The 21,270-nt window shown below is 49.6% G+C and overlaps 2 protein-coding genes across 3 annotated transcripts; one reads left to right on the forward strand and one right to left on the reverse strand.

The window, feature by feature from the left end:
- Positions 1–9,068, forward strand: MINDY1 (MINDY lysine 48 deubiquitinase 1). 2 transcript variants are annotated; one of them, XM_082832865.1, is made up of 10 exons: positions 1–548; positions 2,755–3,565; positions 3,924–3,981; positions 4,378–4,442; positions 5,051–5,209; positions 5,546–5,648; positions 6,015–6,157; positions 7,230–7,421; positions 8,120–8,272; positions 8,549–9,068. In XM_082832865.1, exons 2-10 carry the CDS (start codon positions 3,113–3,115, stop codon positions 8,627–8,629), a joined length of 1,407 nt encoding a protein of 468 aa, XP_082688991.1. In that variant the 5' UTR covers positions 1–548; positions 2,755–3,112; the 3' UTR covers positions 8,630–9,068. The 2 variants fall into 2 exon arrangements, with proteins under 2 accessions (XP_082688991.1, XP_082688992.1); XM_082832866.1 differs by lacking the exon at positions 7,230–7,421.
- Positions 9,069–9,872: 804 nt separating this feature from the next.
- On the reverse strand, positions 9,873–13,932 carry ANXA9 (annexin A9; the record flags this gene model as incomplete). The annotated part of the gene is given in 5 exon segments (XM_082858752.1): positions 9,873–10,036; positions 10,263–10,297; positions 10,300–10,374; positions 10,377–10,465; positions 13,577–13,932. Coding segments are annotated over 5 exon segments (618 nt in total). The 3' UTR covers positions 9,873–9,973.
- Between the last annotated feature and the right edge of the window lie 7,338 nt (positions 13,933–21,270).

A 21,270-nucleotide genomic window follows, 5' to 3' on the forward strand; every position in this document is an offset into this window, starting at 1 on the left:
AAAGGGTCTGTTGTTTTTCTCTCCCTGTTTCTCCCTCACTGCTGATCACCAAGCTGCTGACCAGGTCAGAAAGCCCTAATGGAAATCCTCCAGTGCTGGGCAGGCTCCTCCTCCTTTGGGGAGCTTGTCCTTGACTGATTTTTCTTTGTCCTGATGGGAAAAAAGAGAGAGAGAGAAAGAAGAAAAAAGAAAAACCACAAACTTCCTTTGAAAACCAGCTTGTAGACAGGGCCTGGAGCGCACGCCCTAGACTCGGCGACTCAGAAATCCCGAAGACGCTCTGAGCGACCTGGGAGCACCTGGGCTGCACCCCTGTCTGCCTGCACGCTCCTCCAGTGCCCCCCGGTCGTGGGCGTGAGTCCGGAAGTAGCCACAATCCAGCCAGGACCGCCGCTCGTAAACCTGGGTAAACCTGTATAAGCTCTGGCGTTGACAGCTGGAAGGCAGCTGGGACTGTGGCGGCGCCCCTCCCTGTACCCACCTCCGCCATCGCATTGCCAGAGTTGAACCCCCCTTCTAGGTCCTGGAACAGCACCCACTTCTGTAAGGTAAAAACTGTTTTAACCATTTCCTTCGCCTTTTCTCCTAACCCCCACTGCTCTTTTTCCTCTCCAGCTCTGGGGAGGTGACACTGGCTGTCCTTCCACCTTGGGTCTCTATAAGTCTGGATTTCGAGAGGAGCTCAGGCAAAAGGAGTACGTAAAAGAGATGCTGCTTGGTCCCTACACTTCCTCCTTTTAATGACACCTTCCCCCTCTCCCTTGCTAGCAAGTAGACAGCGCACTGTGGTTGCCTTATTCTGAGGGAAAATCTAAATCATTAGTTGCATGAAGATTTGGGTCAGACTGAGAGGGAGATTAGAGTGGGACAGTCAGGCACTTGAGGGGAGAGTAAAGTTCCTGGGGAGCCAGGGCAGGGGACACGGGTGTCTTCTTGAAGCTACATACCCGGTTTATATGCTTCTTCCAACTTTTATATGCTTCTTCCAACTTTTGGCTATTTACTGCCTCTGGCTATAGGGAGGGTCCAGGGCTCTTTTGACTCTCTTACCGCCACCAGAGAATAATTCCAGCTGGAGAGAAAGTGTAGGACTTGAGTTAAGAAAAGAGGAAAAGCATGAAATCCTGATTTGTTTGAGAACCTATGAGTCTCAGAGTCTCTCCTGCTCTGAAATACTCCATTATGCCCAACCCACCAGGCATGCCCCCTGTAGAGTGGAACTCCTCCATCACACTTCTGGCCCCTTTTAAAGACTTAGCCCACTTAGCTTTTTGCCCAGATTCTCTGAGACCCAGCTCCCTCTGGTATCCAGCTCCTGGATACCACTGGCCTGGCCAGCTAGTGGCCCAACCCCCGCTTAATTATTGATCATTTCTGGCATTGGACAGAAAAGCTAAGAAATAAGCGCTGTTTTTCTCCAAGCTTTAAAAAAAGTGTCCCAGGCTCTGGTTTCTGCTTCTCAGGCTCATCCTAAGTGTCATTTGGGAAGGGAGGAAAAAAGGAGAGAGAGGGAAAAAAAAAAGCTTAAGGCCTGCAGGCAATTTTTGCTGCTATGATTCGAAATCAACAACATGTAAATGAGATGCAGCTAGCATAAATTATATTTGAATCAGGAGGATGATCAATCTGGGTGACTAGGCTTATTTCGGTAACTTTTCTGTTCCTCAACTTCACCCCCCAGGCTTTACCCTAGCCCTAAATTCCTGCCGGATTACAAAAGGAAGCATAGTCTCAGGTTAGGCGGAAGCAAGAGAAAAGATTTCTGACAAGTTTAATTTCTCCCCCTTTCTCACCCTGATCAAGGGGGTGAGGGGAGTAGGGAGGTTGAAGGGAAATGTTTTCCAGGGGGCAGGGTTTGTGGCTTTTTATTGTCTACGATCCATGGTGTTAATTAAATGTCTATGCTTAGCGCTGGTAGAGAGCGGGTTAAACAGGTCCAGAGTTGACATCTAAAATGACCTAGATGGGAATAGATGGAAAGAACATATGCACAGGTAGAGGAGTGGAGACAGAGCATTTTTTGTTTTACAGAAATCAATAATCAGTATTTTTATATTCCATGTAGTGGGCAAGAGAGTATCTCTGGGTTTCGGCAGTTTTCGGAGCATAGAGGAACTGAGGAGACGTCGCTATCCCAACTCTAGCTGTCAAGAGAAGCTTACTGGAAGAATGGGGTCGGGTGGTGTGTGTGTGTGTGTGTGTGTGTTTTGTACGTCTAATCTGAAATTACTTATCAGAACTGATCTCTGATTCAAGTCCCCAGGGCCTGCATTTCCCCTCTCCAGCCTACAGGAAGCTCCTCCCAGGATCTTTTTGTTGTGTTTTGCAGTTGTGTAAATCTGGAGTTGTGAAGGTGGAGTCCTTTGAGGAGAAGGACTTCTTTCTCACCAGTGTTTCGCCTTTAGGGGCATGGTATTGACTCTCTTTATTCTTCACCCCAAGCACTATATGACTGTTCATCTTTTTGCCCTTGGGATGAGGCAGAGAGAAGATGGCCCTAAAGATATAAGCCATGTGTGCTCAGGATGTTTCCTGAACAGCCAAGGGACAGGGTTCGGGTAGGGCAGAGGAATTACTCTCATTCTGGCTGTGGTGGGGTTTACTGACATGATGCCTATTACAGGGTGAGCTAAAGATCACTGTATTAATAATCATTAGTATAGTTTTAACATTTCTTTCTCCATCTCTTTTTCTTCTTTCTCCTTTTACCCGCCCTTTCTGTCTTGTCTCCATTCCTTGTCCTTCCTGTTTCAGGGAAGCTGACGCCACCCAATGTCTTCAATCCCACCGGAATCATCCCCCTCAAGCCTGAAAGTCCTGTACCCTCGTTGGTCCTATCTGGTCACAGCAAGTTAGAGGTGAAAGAGCCCGGCCTGGGGCCCTTCTGTTTACCCCAAAGCTGTACTACCTGTAGCCAGGAGTGGCCAACAGACGCTAACCGAGCCTTCTGCACTACATTCCTTTTCCAAGACTTTTCTGGCTCTGTTTGCGTTCCAGCCCAATGATTTCCTCCTTATTGGATCGTTCTCTCTCTTGCATATCAAGCCTCGATTAAGCCAGTCCCTGAGGACAATAAAGTCCTTTGGTGCCCCTCAGTTGACCCCTCCTGACCATGGAACACCATCAGCCTGAGCATCCAGTCCGTGGTGAGGCCAGGACTGCGGAAGTGGTCGTCCCTGAAAACCATGAGGTCCTGTCAGAACCCAGTGAGCCCCCTCAGGACAAGGATGCCGAAGAGGCTGATGGGGCAGCTGGAGAACAGGAGCCAGTAGATGAAGCTTTGCTGCCAGCCGAGGGCCAGGGTAACCTCGAGTCCCCTCCACCTGATGCTAGCTCAAGCCAAGAAGGGCCAGCCCAGGGGACACAGCCTGAGGTAGAGACAGTGGGGGCCTGCTCCTGGCCCCAAGAGCTTCCCCAGTCCCCCAGGGCCCGACAACCTGAGCTAGACTTCTACTGTGTAAAGTGGATCCCCTGGAAGGGAGAACGGACACCCATCATCACCCAGAGCACTAACGGCCCTTGCCCTCTCATCGCCATCATGAACATCCTTTTTCTTCAGTGGAAGGTAAGAAAGAGCTTGGATGGGGGCTCAGAAAACCTTGATCATTCTGATTTTCTCAAGTCAAACTTTCCAGATTATTCTTTCTATTTCTCCAGCTTGAACAAATGAGATAAGATATTTGTTAAAAACGAAACAACACAATAATCTGTCCTACTCCTCTGTCTTCTACTGTCTAGCAAATGGGAATGCCTTGCAGTTTTCCACATTCATTCCCTTGCTCCAGTTGCAAGCCTTTCTTTTCCACCACACCTGACTGCTGGACAACCCCTGCCCTCCCCCTGCCTTTCTATGGGTTCCTCCTTCAGTGCTCCATGAAGGAAAGCACACACCTGGCTAACACTTTGTCATTCCTTGCCTCCAGGTGAAGCTGCCACCTCAGAAGGAAGTGATTGCATCAGATGAGCTCATGGCCCATCTTGGTGAGTGACTGGGCCTTGAAGGAGAATTACCCAAAAGCTTCCAGTGCTATCTACTCAGCCAGAAATCCAGAGTGTTGAGGGACTCCCCATGCGGGGATCTTATGTGGCAGGGAAGGTAAAAATCTGTGGGGATTCTCTGCAAGGCTGGGGAATGAAAAGGAAAAGTGAAGGTGTCAGGAGTCCTGGGTCGTCACCCCAATTCTTCCCTTAGCTTTCACATGGAACCTTGCGTGTACCCTTCACCTTTGTGGGCCCATTTCTTCCTCTGAGAAACTAAGGCCCTTTGCAACTGTGAAAATCTGTGGTTCTGTGACATTACCTCCATTCTCCTGGAGAAGAGGAAGCAGCTTTTGGGACTGTTGGCGGGGTAAGATGATAAGGAATCCTGTCTTGTAGGAGACTGCCTTCTATCCATCAAGCCCCAGGAGAAGTCAGAAGGACTTCAGCTTAATTTTCAGCAGGTGAGGCGAAAGGTCTGTGGACATGGGGGTTTGCAGGCTTATAAGGAGACACCCAGGCTATTAAGAGAGGCTTTTCTGATGCTTCTCAGGAGGGTTCCTTGAACCATAATTTCTTTCTGCAGGAGGGGGAGGGTGTATCTCTGTCCTAGAAAATATGTTCATTTACATAAGATAAAGAAGGGTTGAGACAAGGGAGGAATTTCCATTGTAAGAGAACACCAGGGAAGAAAAGCAACAAGATTAAATTTTTTTTTTCCTGGAGGTGGGAGTAGAGGGGGGGAGGGGAGGCTAGAATAGCCATCATTTTCTTTTTTTTCCCCAGTTTTATTGAGATTTAATTGACATATAACACTGTGTCAGGTTCTTTTTTTCCATTTTATTTTATTTTTTAAATTGAAGTATAGTTGATTTATAATATTGTGTTAGTTTCAGGTGTACAGAGTAGTGATTCAGTATTTTGCACATTATATTCCATAATAGGTTATTTTAAGATACTAGGTATAATTCCATGTGCTATACAGTATATCCTTGTTTACCTATAGCACTGTGTAAGTTTAAAATATACATGTGTTGATTTGATCTATCCATAATTTTCTTTTCTACCCCAGAATGTGGACGATGCAATGACAGTGCTGCCTAAACTGGCCACAGGTCTAGATGTCAATGTGCGATTCACAGGTGTCTCTGATTTTGAGTATACACCTGAGTGCAGCATCTTTGACCTACTAGGCATACCTCTGTACCATGGCTGGCTTGTTGATCCACAGGTGAGGGTAGGGGGCGCAAGTGAGACTCAGTCAGCTCAAGCTGAGAGAGAAGCAAAATTTTGTGTGGAGGGGTTTAGGGAGGTAGGGAGTAGATTGGCTTGGGAGGGGATTAGGGTTTAGAGGCTGGATCCAGTGCAGAATTCCTTTAATTTTCACCTTTCTGGGGGGTAACGTTCAAATACAAGCAAACAATATGGAAATAGGTCAATTCTTCAGACATCAAAAGTTTCAGGAAGCTTTGGTCTTAGGGTTTGCAGTCTTTGTGGGCTTGCTTCACTTCCTTCCTGTAAAAGATCTCCATTTTTTTGGTACCACCCCACCCCGCTGCTCATGCAGAGTCCTGAGGCTGTGAGTGCAGTTGGGAAACTGAGTTATAACCAACTGGTAGAGAAGATCATCACCTGCAAGCACTCCAGTGACACCAACCTCGTGACAGAAGGTGACCTCCCTCCCTTCTCTTCTGTGGATCTTATGTGGAGGGAATGATGGCTACTTAGGTTTAGTGTTTATTGTCTGTCTCCCCACCACCATGTCCCACTAGAATGTGAGCTCCATGAGAGGGAGTTTGGGGAATTGTCTATCTAGTTCACTGATGTGTCCCCCGGTACCTAGTGCCACGCCTGGCAAAAAGTAGCTCTCAGTTAGAATCTGTTGAATGAATGAATACAGCCAGGCTTCAAGGAAGTGATTTCACAAGGTGGGACTGACCCCTAGGGCTTTGACAGGCGGTCTCTGGATGATCCTACCGTGGACTTTGCATTTAAGCCACCCGCCCCCCGCCCCCTTTCTTGTGCCCTGCTGCCAGGCCTGATTGCAGAGCAGTTCCTGGAGACCACCGCTGCACAGCTGACCTACCATGGTCTGTGTGAGCTAACGACAGCTGCCAAGGAGGGCGAACTTAGCGTCTTTTTCCGGAACAACCACTTTAGCACTATGACTAAGCACAAGGTGATGAGGGTTTAGGAGGTGGGGGTTTGGAGTGCTGTCATTCCCTCATGCGTTTTTCTTCTGGGTCAGTGTTTCAGTCAGGATAAGGTAGATTAAGCTGTGATAACAAATGACCCCTGAACCCCAGTGGTTTACCACAACAAAGGTTTATTTCTTTTTTCAAAAAAATATTTATCTATTTATTTATTTATTTATTTTGGCTGTGCCGATCTTAGTTGCGGCACACGGGATCTTCGTTGCGGCATGCAGACTTCTTACTTGCGGTATGCGGACTCTTAGTTGAGGCATGCATTCGGGATCTAGTTCCCCGACCAGGGATCAAACCCGAGCCCCTGCATTGGGAGCACGGAGTCTTACCCACTGGACCACCAGGGAAGTCCCCAAAGGTTTATTTCTCACGCATGTTGCACGTCCACTGCAGATTGGCTGCAGCTCTGTCCCACATCATCTTCACTTTGGGGCCCAGGCTGACAAAACAGCCTTTATCTGGAACATAGGAGGGGAAAGTGCGGGGGTGGGGAACACGCCGCACGCGTGCTTTTAGTGCTTCTGCCTGGAAATGACAATGTCAGTTCTGCTAACATCTCACTGGCCAGAGCAAGCCATAAGGAGTAAGCCTGCCATCAGTGGGACAAGAAAGTGTAAATCCTCTCCCAGGAAGGGGCAGTGGAATTTTTGAACAATACTATAGTTTTCCAAAGCTAAAAGTTGTCTGAGCTCTCTAGGAATTGAGTAGAAGAGGGAAAGGTCATTGGTTCTCAAAGGATTTATCCTTATAACCGTCAGGCGAGCCCAGAGACCCATGGGAAGTAGGGTAGGAAGCAGGGCTGTATGCGGGACTTTAGCCCGAGGACTCCATGTTTGACCACAGTGACCACCATACTCACACCCAGCTGACCACGACTCAGACAGCCCTTCCTTCTCCCCACAGCCGCGCATATTTATAAAAGATCCACATGCTCACACTGACACGTTCCAGCTAGCACACCGATTGATTCCAATGGTCTCTGTGCATCTCATATGGGGCTTCTGTCACCTGTCCCACCAATGCACTTTGTCCTCCTCTTTGCAGGGTCACTTGTACCTACTGGTCACCGACCAGGGCTTTCTACAGGAGGAGCAAGTGGTGTGGGAGAGCCTGCACAACGTGGACGGAGACAGCTGTTTCTGTGACTCTGACTTTCACCTAAGTCACTCCCTAGGCAAGGGACCTGGAGCAGAAGGTGGGAGTGGCTCCCCAGAAAAGCAGCGGCAGGTGGACCAGGTGTGTGGGGTCTCTGGGGAGGGTTCAGAGAGCATGGCCGCCTCAGAGAGCTTCTTGCCATAGGTGTGAGCTGCCTGCATCTTATTATCTAGAGACTGTGACATACGACAGCCATGCCCCTCTCCTCTGTTACCTTTCGGACCATCTCAGCACTTGGTGTGTACTCTCTGGCACCAGAGGTAAAATACTTGGCTGGGGCTTCCCTGGTGGCGCAGTGGTTGAGAGTCCGCCTGCCGATGCAGGGGACATGGGTTCGTGCCCCGGTCCGGGAGGATCTCACATGCCGCGGAGCAGCTGGGCCCGTGAGCCATGGCCGCTGAGCCTGCGTGTCCGGAGCCTGTGCTCCGCAACGGGAGAGGCCACGACAGTGAGAGGCCCGCGTACCGCAAAAAAACAAACAAAAAACTTGGCTATATGTGTTGCTCTGGAGAAGGAGCTGGAGAATTGGAAGGATGAGGAAAGGCTGCTTTTTTTGTTGTCGTTATTTATTTATTTATTTTTTTGGCCACACAGCTTGTGGGATCTTAGTTCCCCGACCAGGGATTGAACCCGTGCCCCCTGCCACTGGAAGCTCAGAGTCCTAACCACTGGACCGCCAGGGAACTCCCAGGAAAGGCTGGTTTGGAAACCTAAACACAGCCTGGACATCCCCCCGCCCCAGCCTCCCTCACCATCCCCGTTCTTTCCCCTCTCTCCAGGACTACCTGATCGCCTTGTCCCTGCAGCAGCAGCCGTCGTCGCAAGGCACATTGGGTCTTAGCGACCTGGAGCTGGCCCAGCAACTTCAGCAAGAGGAGTACCAACAGCACCAAGCCGCCCAGCCCGTGGCAGCACGTGCCCTGTTACCGCAGGTGGGTCTGCTCCCCCTGCCCTTAGCGCTGCCCCTCCAGCGTTCCCACATCCTCAGTGTGCCACTCCTGCTTCCCCTGGTCCAGACACTTGTTATTCCTGCCATGTCCCTTCAAGGTTTCCCTCAGGGCCTTTCTCCTGTCTGTCCCTCTCCCCTGGGTCCCTTCCTGTCTTTCTCTCCCCACTGCCTCTCCCAATCCTGACCCTGCTTCCATCTAGAGTCTCTGTCCTGGACTCTTCCACAGTTGATGGGTGACCAATTGTTAAATCTGATACAGGGGAGAGGAGCTGCATTTGGACGCCCAGCTGCCGAGCGTCGGCAGAGGCCGAAGCAAGAGTCCGACTGTGTCCTCCTGTAGCCCCGCTCAGTGCCAGGCTGCCTTGCCTCCGCTTGCAGAGGCTGGGGCTATTTTGCTTGCTCCCTGGCTCAACTTGAGATATGCAGGGTAACTTATTTATGGAATGTTGGGGATCAGAGCAGGCAGTAAATGCCAAGGTCAGACTTGGTGACGTCTTTGCCCTCACGTGCTGCCTCCTCTTCCTCCCAGCCATCCTGGGCAACATTGGGGTTGGTCGGGTGAGGATTTCTGATTCCCAACTCCCTTTCCCCAGAATAGTCACATTAATATACAGACTCAGGCTCCAGGGTGAGGTCCCTGTCTAGAACCCATCTCCCCTACTTTCTGCTCCTGCAGGCCCACCCGTATCCATCCGTTTGTTTCAGGGTTTAATTTGGGTTTCTATCTCCATTATTTGTAATGCCTTCCTAGGGGTTTGGAAATAAAACTTCTTTCCTGAGGTCTGTTGTTTGCCTTACCCTGCAGCTATGGGGTTAAGTATTTGACTCAATTGAGGAATGCAAAAAGGGGGAGGGGGAGGTAAAAAGGTGTGAGGGGGTGGCCTGTCATTTCTAATACAAGCAGCAGGGGGAGCCAAAGCCTGCTTTTTCCTTTTTTGTTTTTTATCTGTTTTCGATAGGTCTTCTTTTGGAAGTAGTACTATAATTTGTGAGGTGGGTTTCCAAGTTCCTACTTTGGACAGATGAATTTGGGGATTGTGCACCCCGATAACCCCATCTTCCCGTGCAGGGGAGGGTTTGCTTGCTCCTCAGGTCATACAGATGGTCCTTTGCTACCTCTAACCATTTCTGACCTCATTGTGGTTCCTGGTTCTCAATTATTTTTCCTGAAATTTCCTGGTGAAGAGAGATTAACGGGGGGGAGGGGAGACACCGAGGGGAGGGGGGGTTGTTGACAACTGCAGTCTAGAGCCTCAAACGGGACTCCTGTTGAATATCCAACATGAAAGGCACCTCCAGCTTCAAGGCCTCCTCCCAGCCCATGTCCTGCTCCACCCAAACTTCAATCAGGGAACACAAATGACAGTGAAGTTTGCCAAAAGAATTCAAATATCAGTGAGATGTGCTGGCCAGAATACGGAAAGAATGAGTAGAGCAGAAACTATCAAAGAGATCCCATTATCGCATACCCAAGACAGAGCTAGGGGACCCAGGTGCAGATATCACTTTGAAATGAGGGAAATTAAGGGATTTAAGAGGAACTTGGAGTTCCAGACTCCACAAGAAGCTGGAACATGTGGTGCTCAAGTGAGGGGTTATTTTATTTGGAGGCCCACCTGGTCTCCTGCAGGCTCACCCATACATGGGAATCTCAGATTCTTGAAGGTCATATGGGGATGAGGTCTCAGAGGTCTTCAGCCCTGCACAGGGCTAGTAGGGCTGACCGGCAGTTCCCTTTCACTGCATTCTGCAGACAAGAAAGTCAAGTATTAGAAAGACCCACCACCACTATGGCTTAGGCACTCTGTCCTCTCCCTCGTGCTGGCCCAGAGATTGTGTGGTGCCTGGAGTCCTGCACTAAATTCACCAAAGACCCATGAGTTCTCCAGGACATGACTATGCTCCACTGTGTGCGGTGTGGAGGTTAGGGGTGAAGCTCCGGGGCTCCAGGTTAAGAACCAGCGAAGTCTCACCTGGAGGGAAGAGTAGAGGGACTTCCCAAATTTCTTTTGAACTCAGCTCGGATACTTAGAAGATCAGTCTCACTTCGAGAAATAAGGATACGCATCAGAACTTGGTAATTGTCTCAGTTTCCTGGTAGAGGAAGAAAGAGAATGTGGATGTGGTGGTAGTGACATTCTCACAGACTAGGGATTGGGCCACATGGTGAATTATTCTAGGGAGTGTTGGTGAAGAGAGAGTCAAGGAAAAGAGAAATATGCATTATGTAAGGGTAATGATGTGGCAGGAAAGATCGATTGCTGTGGGGAATATTACTGGACAATTACTTGTTCCATCCATGTCTTTCCTGGCCCTGCCACTAGCTTAGAGCCTCGCTCTTGAGTACCCCGCTCCAAGGGCAGGTACTCAAGAAAATATAGAGGAGACTTGCCACCTATAAAGACTTACAGCATGAGGGACTTCCCTAGTGGCGCAGTGGTTAAGAATCTGCCTGCCAGTGCAGGGGACACAGGTTTGAGCCCTGGTCTGGGAAGATCCCACCTGCCGCGGAGCAACTAAGCCCATGCGCCACAACTACTGAGCCCACATGTCACAACTACTGAAGCCCGCACGACTAGAGCCCGTGCTCTGCAACAAGAAAAGCCACCGCAATGAGAAGCCCGCGCTCCACAATGAAGAGTAGCCCCCGCTCTCCACAACCAGAGAAAGACTGCGTGCAGCAACACTCAATGCAGCCAAAAAAAAAAAAATCTTAAAAAAGAAATCTTAAAAAAAAAAAGATTTACAGCATGAAATCCAGAAAGACTGTTTTTAACTTACAAGTTCGAGAAAGTCCAAGGAGGATACACCCACCCTGTCCCTAAACTGAGTTGATGGGGCTCTGATAGGGAGCAGGGTCATGTGACTTCCCGTTCTGATCCTGACCTACCAGGGTCGTCTTGTTATCCTCATCTTTATACATCAGTTTCTCCTGGTTGGACCCCTGGGGTTCAGCATCACTGTCCTTCTCTCATACCCGCACCAGGCCTCTTGCCTTTTGGTTAAAGATGGTAATGGAGGGTTCAGTTTAGAAATAATAGAGATATAGTACATATTCAAATCATGAGCTATAACTGATTATAATAAAATATTTTGGGGACTTCCCTGGTGGTCCAGTGGTTAAGACTCTACAATCCCAATGCAGGGGGCCCAGGTTCGATCCCTGGTCAGGGAACTATATCCTGCATGCTGCAGCTAAGACCCAGTGCAGCCAAATAAATATTAAAAAAAAAAAAGGAAAGAAATGTTAAAAAAATGTTTTTTTGGTTGCAAAAAACCTGTTTGTGTCATGAGCTGTGCACTGGTACTGTCATCATTTCCTATTATCCTCTTTTTCAGAGTTATCTCAGTCACTTGACTCCTAACACCCTTCCCAGAACTGCCTGAAACCTACACTTAGGGCAACCCCACAGATCATAAACTCCCACAAAGAAACAAACAAAAAAAATGATGAAGTGAATACAGGATGCTATATTTTATTTGGACTCATTCATTACCTAATTGTCAGTGGGCCTGATGGCTACTCTTTGTTTTGTTTTGTTTTTTTTGCACTTTAAATTAAATTAAATTAAATTATTTAGCTTTTGGCTGTGGCTTGTGGGATTTTAGTTCCCCGACCAGGTATGGAACCCAGGCCCTCAGCAGTGAGAGCAAGGAGCCCTAACCACTGGACCGCCAGGGAATTCCCTGATGGCTACTCTTTTGAATTCCATGTATCCTTGGTTTTATGTTGTGATGAAGACTGCCAAATGCTTCCCAGTATCCATTCTTCCCTTCTTCCAACTCTTGTTACTCCATAGTTATAGAATTGGGGTAGGAGTCACTCATTAACTGAATATTCCCAATGGTGTACAAGTACCCTCTATACCAAACCTATATCAAACGTAATTCTTGTCTTGTTACTTGAGAATATATTTGGCATCTCATACTGCCCTAGGATCTTTATAATGAACCTTCATTTTATGGTTCAGATTGGTCCAAATTTGTCCTGAATCAGCTGTCATTTAAAGGTCATTTTTCTGAATAAATATTCATCACAATTATGTTTTCACATTTCTCTCATAAAAGAATAGTTTGGAAGTGTCTTGATTTTTTCCTTTTTAAAAATTTTTTTTCAGAAAAATAGGCCTGTATTATTTTTTGACTCGTACTTCTAAGATAAATCTGGCATTTACATCCAAGGGTCTACCAGCAATAGATGATTGTAAAGTATTTGGATTACAGAGTCCTGTAATCCAAATACTTTACAATCATCTATTGCTGTGGTATACGTTTGTTTTTATGACAGGAATCTAGATAACCACAACTCTTCAAATGAATCTTAGTGTTCACTCATTATAAAAGTACAGGCTTTATTGGATGGGTACAGTAATCAAAATGGAAATCTCTGGATGATAAAATAAATGCTTCTGTGTACTGTCGAATAGCTGTTAATAAGCATGATGGTTTCTCAACCAGTATACAAAAAGCTACTCCATCTTCAAATTTTTGGTGAGCTTTTTTATTTATAAGTTTTGGGGGACAGTTGTACTAGGAGATCTAGCTCAACGAGCACAATGACCGGATTCTGTTTATGAAATTCCTCAAACCAAGATCGCCAATTTAAGTTTGGATAATACGGAACAAAGTCTGACCAGTGTGGAGAAAAGTGGTCTTGGGTGCCAAGAGTATGCTATAGCTTATAGGATAGACCAACACCTATGATATAGACCAGGAGTTGATACATGGCAGTTACATGTCCTATAGGATCATTATGTGTATTGTAGGAGACTAGGTGACTTAATAGGTGTGTGACCTTGGGCAAGGTATTTAACCTCTCTGTACTTCAGTTTTTTCATCTATAAAACAAGGATGTGAGTGTGGATGTGAGGATTCACTGAAATGTGTAATGTGCTTGGCATAGGCCCTGGCACCCAAGGAGCCCCTAAGAAATGGTGGCTCTTTTGCTATTTTTTCTAGTGTTATCACCATCCTCATTCTGGCAACTGAATCCATATCTGTATTTGGCCACCTAGACATTAATTGGGCCAAAAATTTTAGCTTTGGTGCCCTGATGGGTCAACTAACCTATCTCTAACCACAGCTCACTCCTCTACTCTTCACAAGACAGTTTGTAAACCTAGGAAAAGAGAGCTGCTCTATGTTTACAAAATAATATGAGATTGTTACAGTAGCAGGAGCGTGAAACCTCCTCTCTCTTGCCCAGGAGATACTCTGTGGGGTATCGTCAGTTCCTCCTTTCGGGCTCCTTCTGGGTCTACAGACTGGTTTCTAAAAGGTAATATGCCCAAGTGCAGAGGGAAGGGGCTCACCTTGGCCTGCAATGGCCCTTGGCAGCCTCTGCACATCCTTGTCTATACTGAAGCTCAAGAAGGTTCTGAGGATGCCCCAAGCTGCGGTCTGTAAGAGCACGGGGGTACCAAAGTCTGCCCATTCCCCAGTGCCCCAGCCAGGCCCTGGGCATGGCCTCAGGGCCAGCTCTCCCTTTCCTATTCCCCGTCCCACCCCCCAGCCCCTGTGTTGATGTAAAAAAAAAAAAAAGATTCCTACAATCCCAGCAGCGCCTACCTTGTTGGCAAGGCCCAGGTGGCTGAGGATCTCCTGAGCCAGGGATGGTCCCATCTTCCTGCTGGTCACAGACATGGTGCGACTGGATGCCCTGGGGGGAGGGACACAGGAGCCAATTCAGGGGAACGTCCCAGCCTTTCTGGGCTGCTTTTTGACCCCAGGTCCGGGAGCCTGGACTCCCTTTACCCATTCCTCTCCTTTGTTGCAGAAAAAAAGAACAACCCGCTTGGCAGGTTTGGGAGCCCAAGTAGAGGGTAAGAGGCGAGCCTCCACCTTCCCCACCACTCACCATCCTTCTGGAAGCAAGTTTGATCAGGGATGCTGCTAGAACTAGCACCAAACAAACCCTCCCAGACTCTAGGGTTGGTCCCAAGGCTCCCCAGCCCTTGGTCTGAGGTGGATGATCCCCTTCTGAGGTCACCTCCCTTCCTTCCATGGCCTGGCTGGGTGTTCCTGGGGCAGTGTAAGGGAGGCGAGGCGAGGCAGCAGGATTAAGTATGTGGGGCAGGAGATAACCGCATTTTCCCCCACCTTCAGCCCCAGCCTCCAAGTAAGCCCCACGCCCTGCCCACAGAGCTTCCACCACTGTGCGCCTTTCACCCTCGGAGTCTCCAGCTGGGATCTTTAGGTCAGCAGGTGCAATCTCTGAGCTGACATGAGTATGTGTTCTTGTGGGTACATGGGTGCCTGGAGAAGGAAGCAGGCACTCATGTTAGAAAAGGAAAACTCCTTTCTCCCTCCCCCAAGTGATCAACAAGTTCCTCCATCCACCCCCAGCCGCAGCATGAGAGCCCAGGTCCAGTGCTTACCCGGAGGCGCTGGGGGCGAAGTGGGTGTCCTCAGAGCCTGGTGGCGTACCGTGTATGGGCACCAGCTCCTGTGTGGCCTGGTACAGGAGAGGGTGTGTGTGCAGCCCAAGCTGAACAGCCAGTCAGATGACCTCTCCAGCAGACCAGCCCAGCTATCCTCTCAGGCTCTGGCCCCTCCCAAATGTGGGAGAGGACCAGGCTGTACCGGGTCCCACATGCCAACACCTCCCTACCCAGCATCTCTCCTCCCAGGAACTGGCGTTAACCCATGCAGAGAACTCCGCTGGCCTCTCAGCAGCTCAGGCCCGACACAGGAGGCTTTGTGCACTGCTGTCCCGGCGGGGCCAGGTGGGACCACAGAAGCCCAGTCTCTAAGTCCAGCTTCTGACCTGGCTCTGCCTCTGACTCCAGCTCCCTGGGGGCGTGGGGGTGAGGGCAGGTCAGACAAGGCTCCAGGCTTATTTGGAAGCTGGTATGGAAAAACCTGTTGGGGCACATACCAGCAGGGCACCCCAGCCTGCATCCCAGAGGGGTATTAGAGCAGTAGCGAGTGGGAGTGATTGGAAAAGAGTAGTAGAGTGAGTGGAGGGGGGGGGGGGACGGGACTGTGTAAATCTTTAGGGAAGGAAGGGCACAGGTATTCCGGGGATAGGAGCAGATCAGAGTCAAGAGAGAAAAACGCACAGGGTGTTCCCTGTGGGCAGAAGCACCGTGCTTCCAAAAGGCAACAGGGAGATGAAAGAGGCTCTCTGGGTCCCTGTGTCTTAGATTCCTTGTGTTGCCTTTTGGCCGCCAGGGCTGTTTTAGCTGCAGGTGATGCAACCCCAGCAGCTGGGCTGGAGGCTGTCTGTGCACAGAGCAGCAGGTAACAGTTTTGGGGAGCCTCAGGGGTCCCTGAGCAGACAATTACTCGAATCTCACAGCCAACTCCCTAGGGTCTGAGAGCAGTCTCCTTCCTGCTGCCCTAGACAGGTCTGCTGGGGGCTGGGCACAGAAGCCAGAGATCCTCTGCCACTCTCCCACCCTGGGAAGGTCCTCACTGGCTTTCTGAGGAGGGACCAGCAGCTCTTCTTCAGAGCAGACCAGGCCTAAGGAGATGCTATAAAGGGAGACTTCCATGGTGGCAATCACGGCTTCTCACTTTTCTCTCCTGTTAAAGTGGAAAACACGCACCAATTTTTGCTGGAGAATGTGGGTTCAGTCCCAGCTCTGCCACTTGTTATGTTCTGCAACCTCAGCTAGTCACTTCAGGTCTCCATCATGTCTCTGTTTCTTTTTCTCTTTTTTGGCCATGCCATGCGGCATGCGGGATCTTCCCTGACCAGAGATCGAATCTGTGCCCCCTGCGTTGGGTTTGCAGAGTCTTAACCATTAGATCACCAGGAAAGTCCCTCTGTTTTCTTTACCTGAAAAAAAAAAAAAAAAAAAAAGGGGGAATATTGGGAGAAGATGAACTGTGTGTGTGGGGTGGTGGTGGGGAGGGGGACTCCTGGGGCACCTGAGAATAGACTTCCTGGGAGGATTAAATGAGGTAATATTTGTGATGGCACTTGGCAGAGAAAAGTGCCTTGTAAATTAGGGTTGCCGGATTTAGTAAATACAGCACATCATTTGTTAGTATTAAGTATGACCCATATATTTCGTAGGATATACTATACTAATAAATTATTTGCTGTTTGTCTGAAATTGTAATTTAACTGAGCATCCTATATTTTACCTGGCAACCTGAAAAATGGGATGCAGTTTCAGCATGGTGATTAAAAGCAAAGGTTCTGAAGCCAGATTCCTTAGACTTAGAATTCTGGTCTGCTGTGTGACCTTGGCAACCACCTTAACCTTTCTGTGCTCAGTTTCCTCCTTGTCAAAATGGAGATAATAACAGTGTTTACATTATAGGCTATTGTGAGAATTAAATAAATTAATACATGTAAAGCACTTTAGAAGAGAGCTGGGCACAGAATGGTAAGTACACATGTCAAAATGTTAACTAATATGTAATAATTAATATTGTTATGTTATTTTATAACAATAACTGTTATTAGCATCTCCCTAAGAATTCCAACCTTGGCTCTCTTCTGTAACTTCTTTCTTGCCAATCCCCAATCTGGCCACAAGAGGCCATCGAAACCCACTGAGAGAGAGCCTCGAGACCCCTGGCGGCCACTTGAGGTCTCTGAGGCTCTGGCTCCAGCCACGGATATCCAGGGGCTCTCTTGGTCCACTTGTTGGGCTCCAGCCATAGATATCCAGGGGCTCTCTTGGCCCAGTCTCCCGAGGACATCAGTTTCCTAGGTGAACTTGGTGGGCAGGCAGAGTCGGGGAAGAGCCTCAGGTAGACATCTACGCAAGCGACCCTACTGAGACAGACCTCAGGACACATGCAGGAGACTTCTAGGCTGGGTTACCCTAGTACAGCGGCTCCACAGCCAGGGTCCCTGTGCCTTTGGTTTTCTGTATCCTTCAGAATCTCTTTTGGGCACGCGTTCCAAGCAGGCTTAGGGGGAAATGAAGGGTGAGAGAGGGCTCCTGTTTCCCCAGTCCAAACCTCTGCAAGGTACTGCTGGCTGACCTGCAAGGCTGAATCCTGAATTTGGAGGCAGAAGAGTGGTCCTGGTTGCCTAGGAGTGTGTGTGTGATGTGTTTACAAATGCTCGCCTGAAGCTGGTGGAATCTCACTCCTTTTGTCCCTGGGTTTTGTTTTGTTCAACTCCAGGGCCAGATTGAGGTTGTTTTCAGATTTACTAAATCACCCTCCAACCCCATGCTCTAAATTTTAGAATTTCAGAGTTGGAGGAGATCTTAGCGATGACCTGGTCTACCACCCTCTTGTTACTGACTCAAGGAGGTTGAGTGACTTCCAGAGGCCGTAGTGTTAGAACCAGAATCCAGGTCTCCTAACTTCTCAGTGTTTTCCTCATCACTCAGATGAGGGTGTCGACTGAAAAAAAACACACAACGTAAAAGTTGAGAATTACGTTTTATTTGGCAGATAATACTGAGGGCTTAAGCCTGGGACGCAGTCTCTCAGACAGCTCTGAGGGAGTGCTCTGAAGAGGTCAGGGAAGAGCAGGATATATAGGAGTTTTATAACAAGAACCAGGCAGTCAGGATATCAAAAGAAGGACTTCCCTGGTGGCACAGTGGTTAAGAATCCGCCTGCCAATGCAGGGGACATGGGTTCAAGTCCTGGTCTGGGAAGATCCCACATGCCGCGGAGCAACTAAGCCCGTGCGCCACAACTACTGAGCCTGCACTCTAGAGCCCGCGAGCCACAGCTACTGAGCCCACGTGCCACAACTACTGAAGCCCACGTGCCTAGAGCCTGCGCTCTGCAACGAGAAGCCACCGCAATGAGAAGCCTGCGCACCGCAACGAAGACCCAACGCAGACAAATAAATAAATAAATAATTAAATTTATAAAAAAGAAAGAATATCAAAAGATTACTGTTCATTAAAGAAAATAAGACATGTCAAGTTAACGAATTCAGTGCTTTTCTATGTATGGAAAGATGCAAAAGTCTAGGCTCACTGAAATCATTCCTTTGATATGTATCTCAGCTATCTGGGGCCAGTATCCTGTGTTTTCCCATCCTGAGTCTCCTCAGGGTGCATTGTTGGGGGGGTGTGTGTGGCTGCAGTGGCTGATAGCTTGATGGTGGGCATCCCATTTCCGTCCTGAGTTCTCTCAGGATTCACTGTCAGGGGAGCTGTAATGTGATGCCTTTTCTTTTTTAAAAAATATTTATCTATTTATTTGGCTGTGTCGGGTCTTAGTTGAGGCATGCGGGATCTTCGTTGCGGTAGGTGGGATCCAGTTCCCTGGCCAGGGATTGAACCCAGGCCGCCTGCATTGGGAGCTCAGAGTCTTAGCCACTGGACCACCAGGGAAGTCCCTGTAATATGATGTCTTGCTGGCTGCAACATCCTTTGTTTACTGATATGGCAGGCAACATTTTTTCATTCACAGGGGCATAGCTGACTTGGGGTCCCTCTTAGTGGAATGCAGGAGGATAAGCAGTAACATACAGAGTCTTAGCTGTTGACTCATGAAAACTTGTTCAACTCTAAGTCCATATTGCTTTTCTGCAAATACTTTGCATTGCATGGTTTCAGAATACATAGAAACTCCTCCTGGCCATATTTCCTCTTGTTATAAAACTTTTTCTCCCCAGAATTCCTGGCACCTCAATCCCTCTGCTCACGTACTAGCCAAGCTCTACTCTTTTATCCAAATAGGTTTCTGTGTTGCCCAAGCCAGCCTGACCTGGGAAGACCAAGATCCACTTTCCACAACTGGGGTCCATGTCTTTGCCTGTCCCAGATACCTAAATCCCAGGCCAAAGGCCTAGTTGTGTCCTCAGCCTCACCTCCGGACACCTCAGCAGCCCATACAGAGGAAGTGAGTCACAACAAGGCGGGCAGCTTGGGGCACTGTGGGCGTGGCCATGCCAGCCCAGGGTGGTGGGGGATGGGTCACAGTGATCAAAATCTCTTGGTCCAAAACAGGCAGAGAGAGAGAGAGAGAGAGAGAGTGTGTGTGTGTTTCTAAACTGGTAGCATCATTCTAATGCTGCCTGAGGCCCAGTTTCCCTTTCTCCATCCACCTTCTCCTTTGTCTCCTGGGGGAGGGGTACACCCTCTTATCTTTATTTTTCAGGCCTTGTCTATTCAGCTTCTGCCCCAAACTTCCCCTCCCACTGCTATCTTAAAAGAAAGTTAACTGGTCTTCAGTTCTCTGAGGAATCATTTAAAAAGTCTGGTGAGGACTTGGGAAAGTCTAGGAAAACTGCCCGAGAAAAGGGTTCAGAAACTAAAGGAGGGGAGCCAAGTAGGACAGAGATGGGGAGGGAGAAGAGGGTACCCAAAGTTTAGCTGGGGCCCAAAGAGGAGACACTGGAACCCTGCTGGAAAAGGGAATCTGGGGAGGGCACTCAAGACAGACAGAGGGGACTTAGGACTTGGAAGGCAGAGGAAGGGGGAGAAACAAAGGGGTAGAAAGATATGATATGCTAATAAAGTTCAGCCTGGGGCAAAGAAATTAAGGGCTGGAGGGGTTGCTGGGAACTGGAAAATCAGGCAAGTCTGGGGCTAAAAAAAGGCTGGAGAGTCCCCTGGGTACCGGTTCAGGGGGTGAGGGGCCAGGGGCCAGGGGGTGGACCAAGTCTCATTTCCCCAATGTAGGCCTGGGCCAGGGGTCCCACTGCAAAGAGCAAAGGAAAAGTTTGTAAGTCAGTCAGCCTCTGCCTCTCTACCTCTCCAGATAGCGTCTTAAGTGAGGGCCAAGCTCTCAAACTGGATTAGTGGGAGGTCACATTCTTTCCTAAGAGAACTGTCAAAGCACCTGAACTTGTCTAGATAAACCATGAAACAAGCTACTGTCAGAGGTTCTAACGGTGACAGTATAAAAACGCCATTTCATTAAGGTAAAAAATTAAGTTACCTCTACTAGGCGGGCTCTCTCTCTAAATAAACCCTCAAACACATCTTAGTCACACTCTGTCCTCATTAGGAATCAAGGCCAGTTTTCTAGGATAAACATGTTGCCTCTTCCTGAAACATCAATTTTACCAGTCCAAGGGAAAAACATTTTAAAATATGAACTTGAATACGGATAAACGTGGTCTAGATTTAAAACTCAAATACATTTTACACAACAAAAGTTGGGGTTTGGCTCCTTCAGAGTCTGCTACTGTAGGTTATGTGTGCCACTGGGGGTAGGTTTTACAGCACTTGGGTGGAAACGCTGTGAGTTTTAAGGCAGGTCTTGGGTGGGGGACGCCCTAGGGGTCGCAGGCTCTGCGCTGGGAAGGGCAGCCGAATCTCGAGGGTCCGCTGCCTGGGTCGGCCCTGGAGGTGCTCGGCCTCGGCGCGCGGCACTTGGGATGGACTCGCAGAGGCTGCGCCGGCCGGGAGCCGGGGAGCCACCCTCCCTCCGCTGCCCAGTGGGTCTGGAGGGGTAAGTGTGGCAATTGGTCGGGCAAAGAGAACTGGGGGCCGCAGCCGGGCGGAGGTCGAGGACCTCAGTTGGGGGCGGGCGGAGTGGTGCAGGGGCCCGACCGCTCCGCGCCCCGATCCCCGGGGACCTCGCGGGTCTGTCCCAGGGTGCCCGGGACTACAGCGCACCTCTAACGGAGAGACTGGGAGAGTCCCCACACTGCCAGCCCTCATCGGGGACTTCTCCCCCAGTGCGGTGATTCTACTTGGCTAGGCCGCCGGCCGGGCGCCGCGAGGGCTCGGGTCCTCGCCTCGGTCTCCGCCGCTCGCCCCGGGCCGCGGGCCGGGAAGGGGGCGGTGGCAGGCGGCGGTGGCTGGGCGCGGCTGCCCCGCGCCGAGGCCCCGGCCCCGCCGCCCGCCCTCCTTTCCCTTTTCGTCGCCGGGCCGCAGGCCCACGCCCAGTCTCCCGGCTCCTGTGTTGCTCGCGGCCTTTCTTTCCCGGGTTGCCTGGGCTCGGTCTCAGCTCGGCTGGGCTCGGCGGGCGGCAGGAGGAGGAGGGAGAGGGAGGGAGCGGGCAGGCAGGCGGGCGGGCGGAAGGGGGAGGAGGGAGGGAGCTGGCAGGCGGTCGGGAGGGCAGGCGGGCGGAAGGGGGAGGAGAGGAGTGAGCGGA

Source organism: Leucopleurus acutus (assembly GCF_964270905.1).
Source record: "Leucopleurus acutus genome assembly, chromosome: 2".
Classification (NCBI taxonomy): Eukaryota; Metazoa; Chordata; class Mammalia; order Artiodactyla; family Delphinidae; genus Leucopleurus; species Leucopleurus acutus.

Excerpts from the sequence above, each read along its gene's own strand:
- MINDY1 (XM_082832865.1), top strand. The coding sequence starts at position 3,113 with ATGGAACACCATCAGCCTGAGCATCCAGTCCGTGGTGAGGCCAGGACT. Across the intron at positions 5,210-5,545 it reads GCTGGCTTGTTGATCCACAG|AGTCCTGAGGCTGTGAGTGC; the intron begins GTGAGGGTAGGG and ends CTGCTCATGCAG. Across the intron at positions 7,422-8,119 it reads AGCAGCGGCAGGTGGACCAG|GACTACCTGATCGCCTTGTC; the intron begins GTGTGTGGGGTC and ends CCCTCTCTCCAG.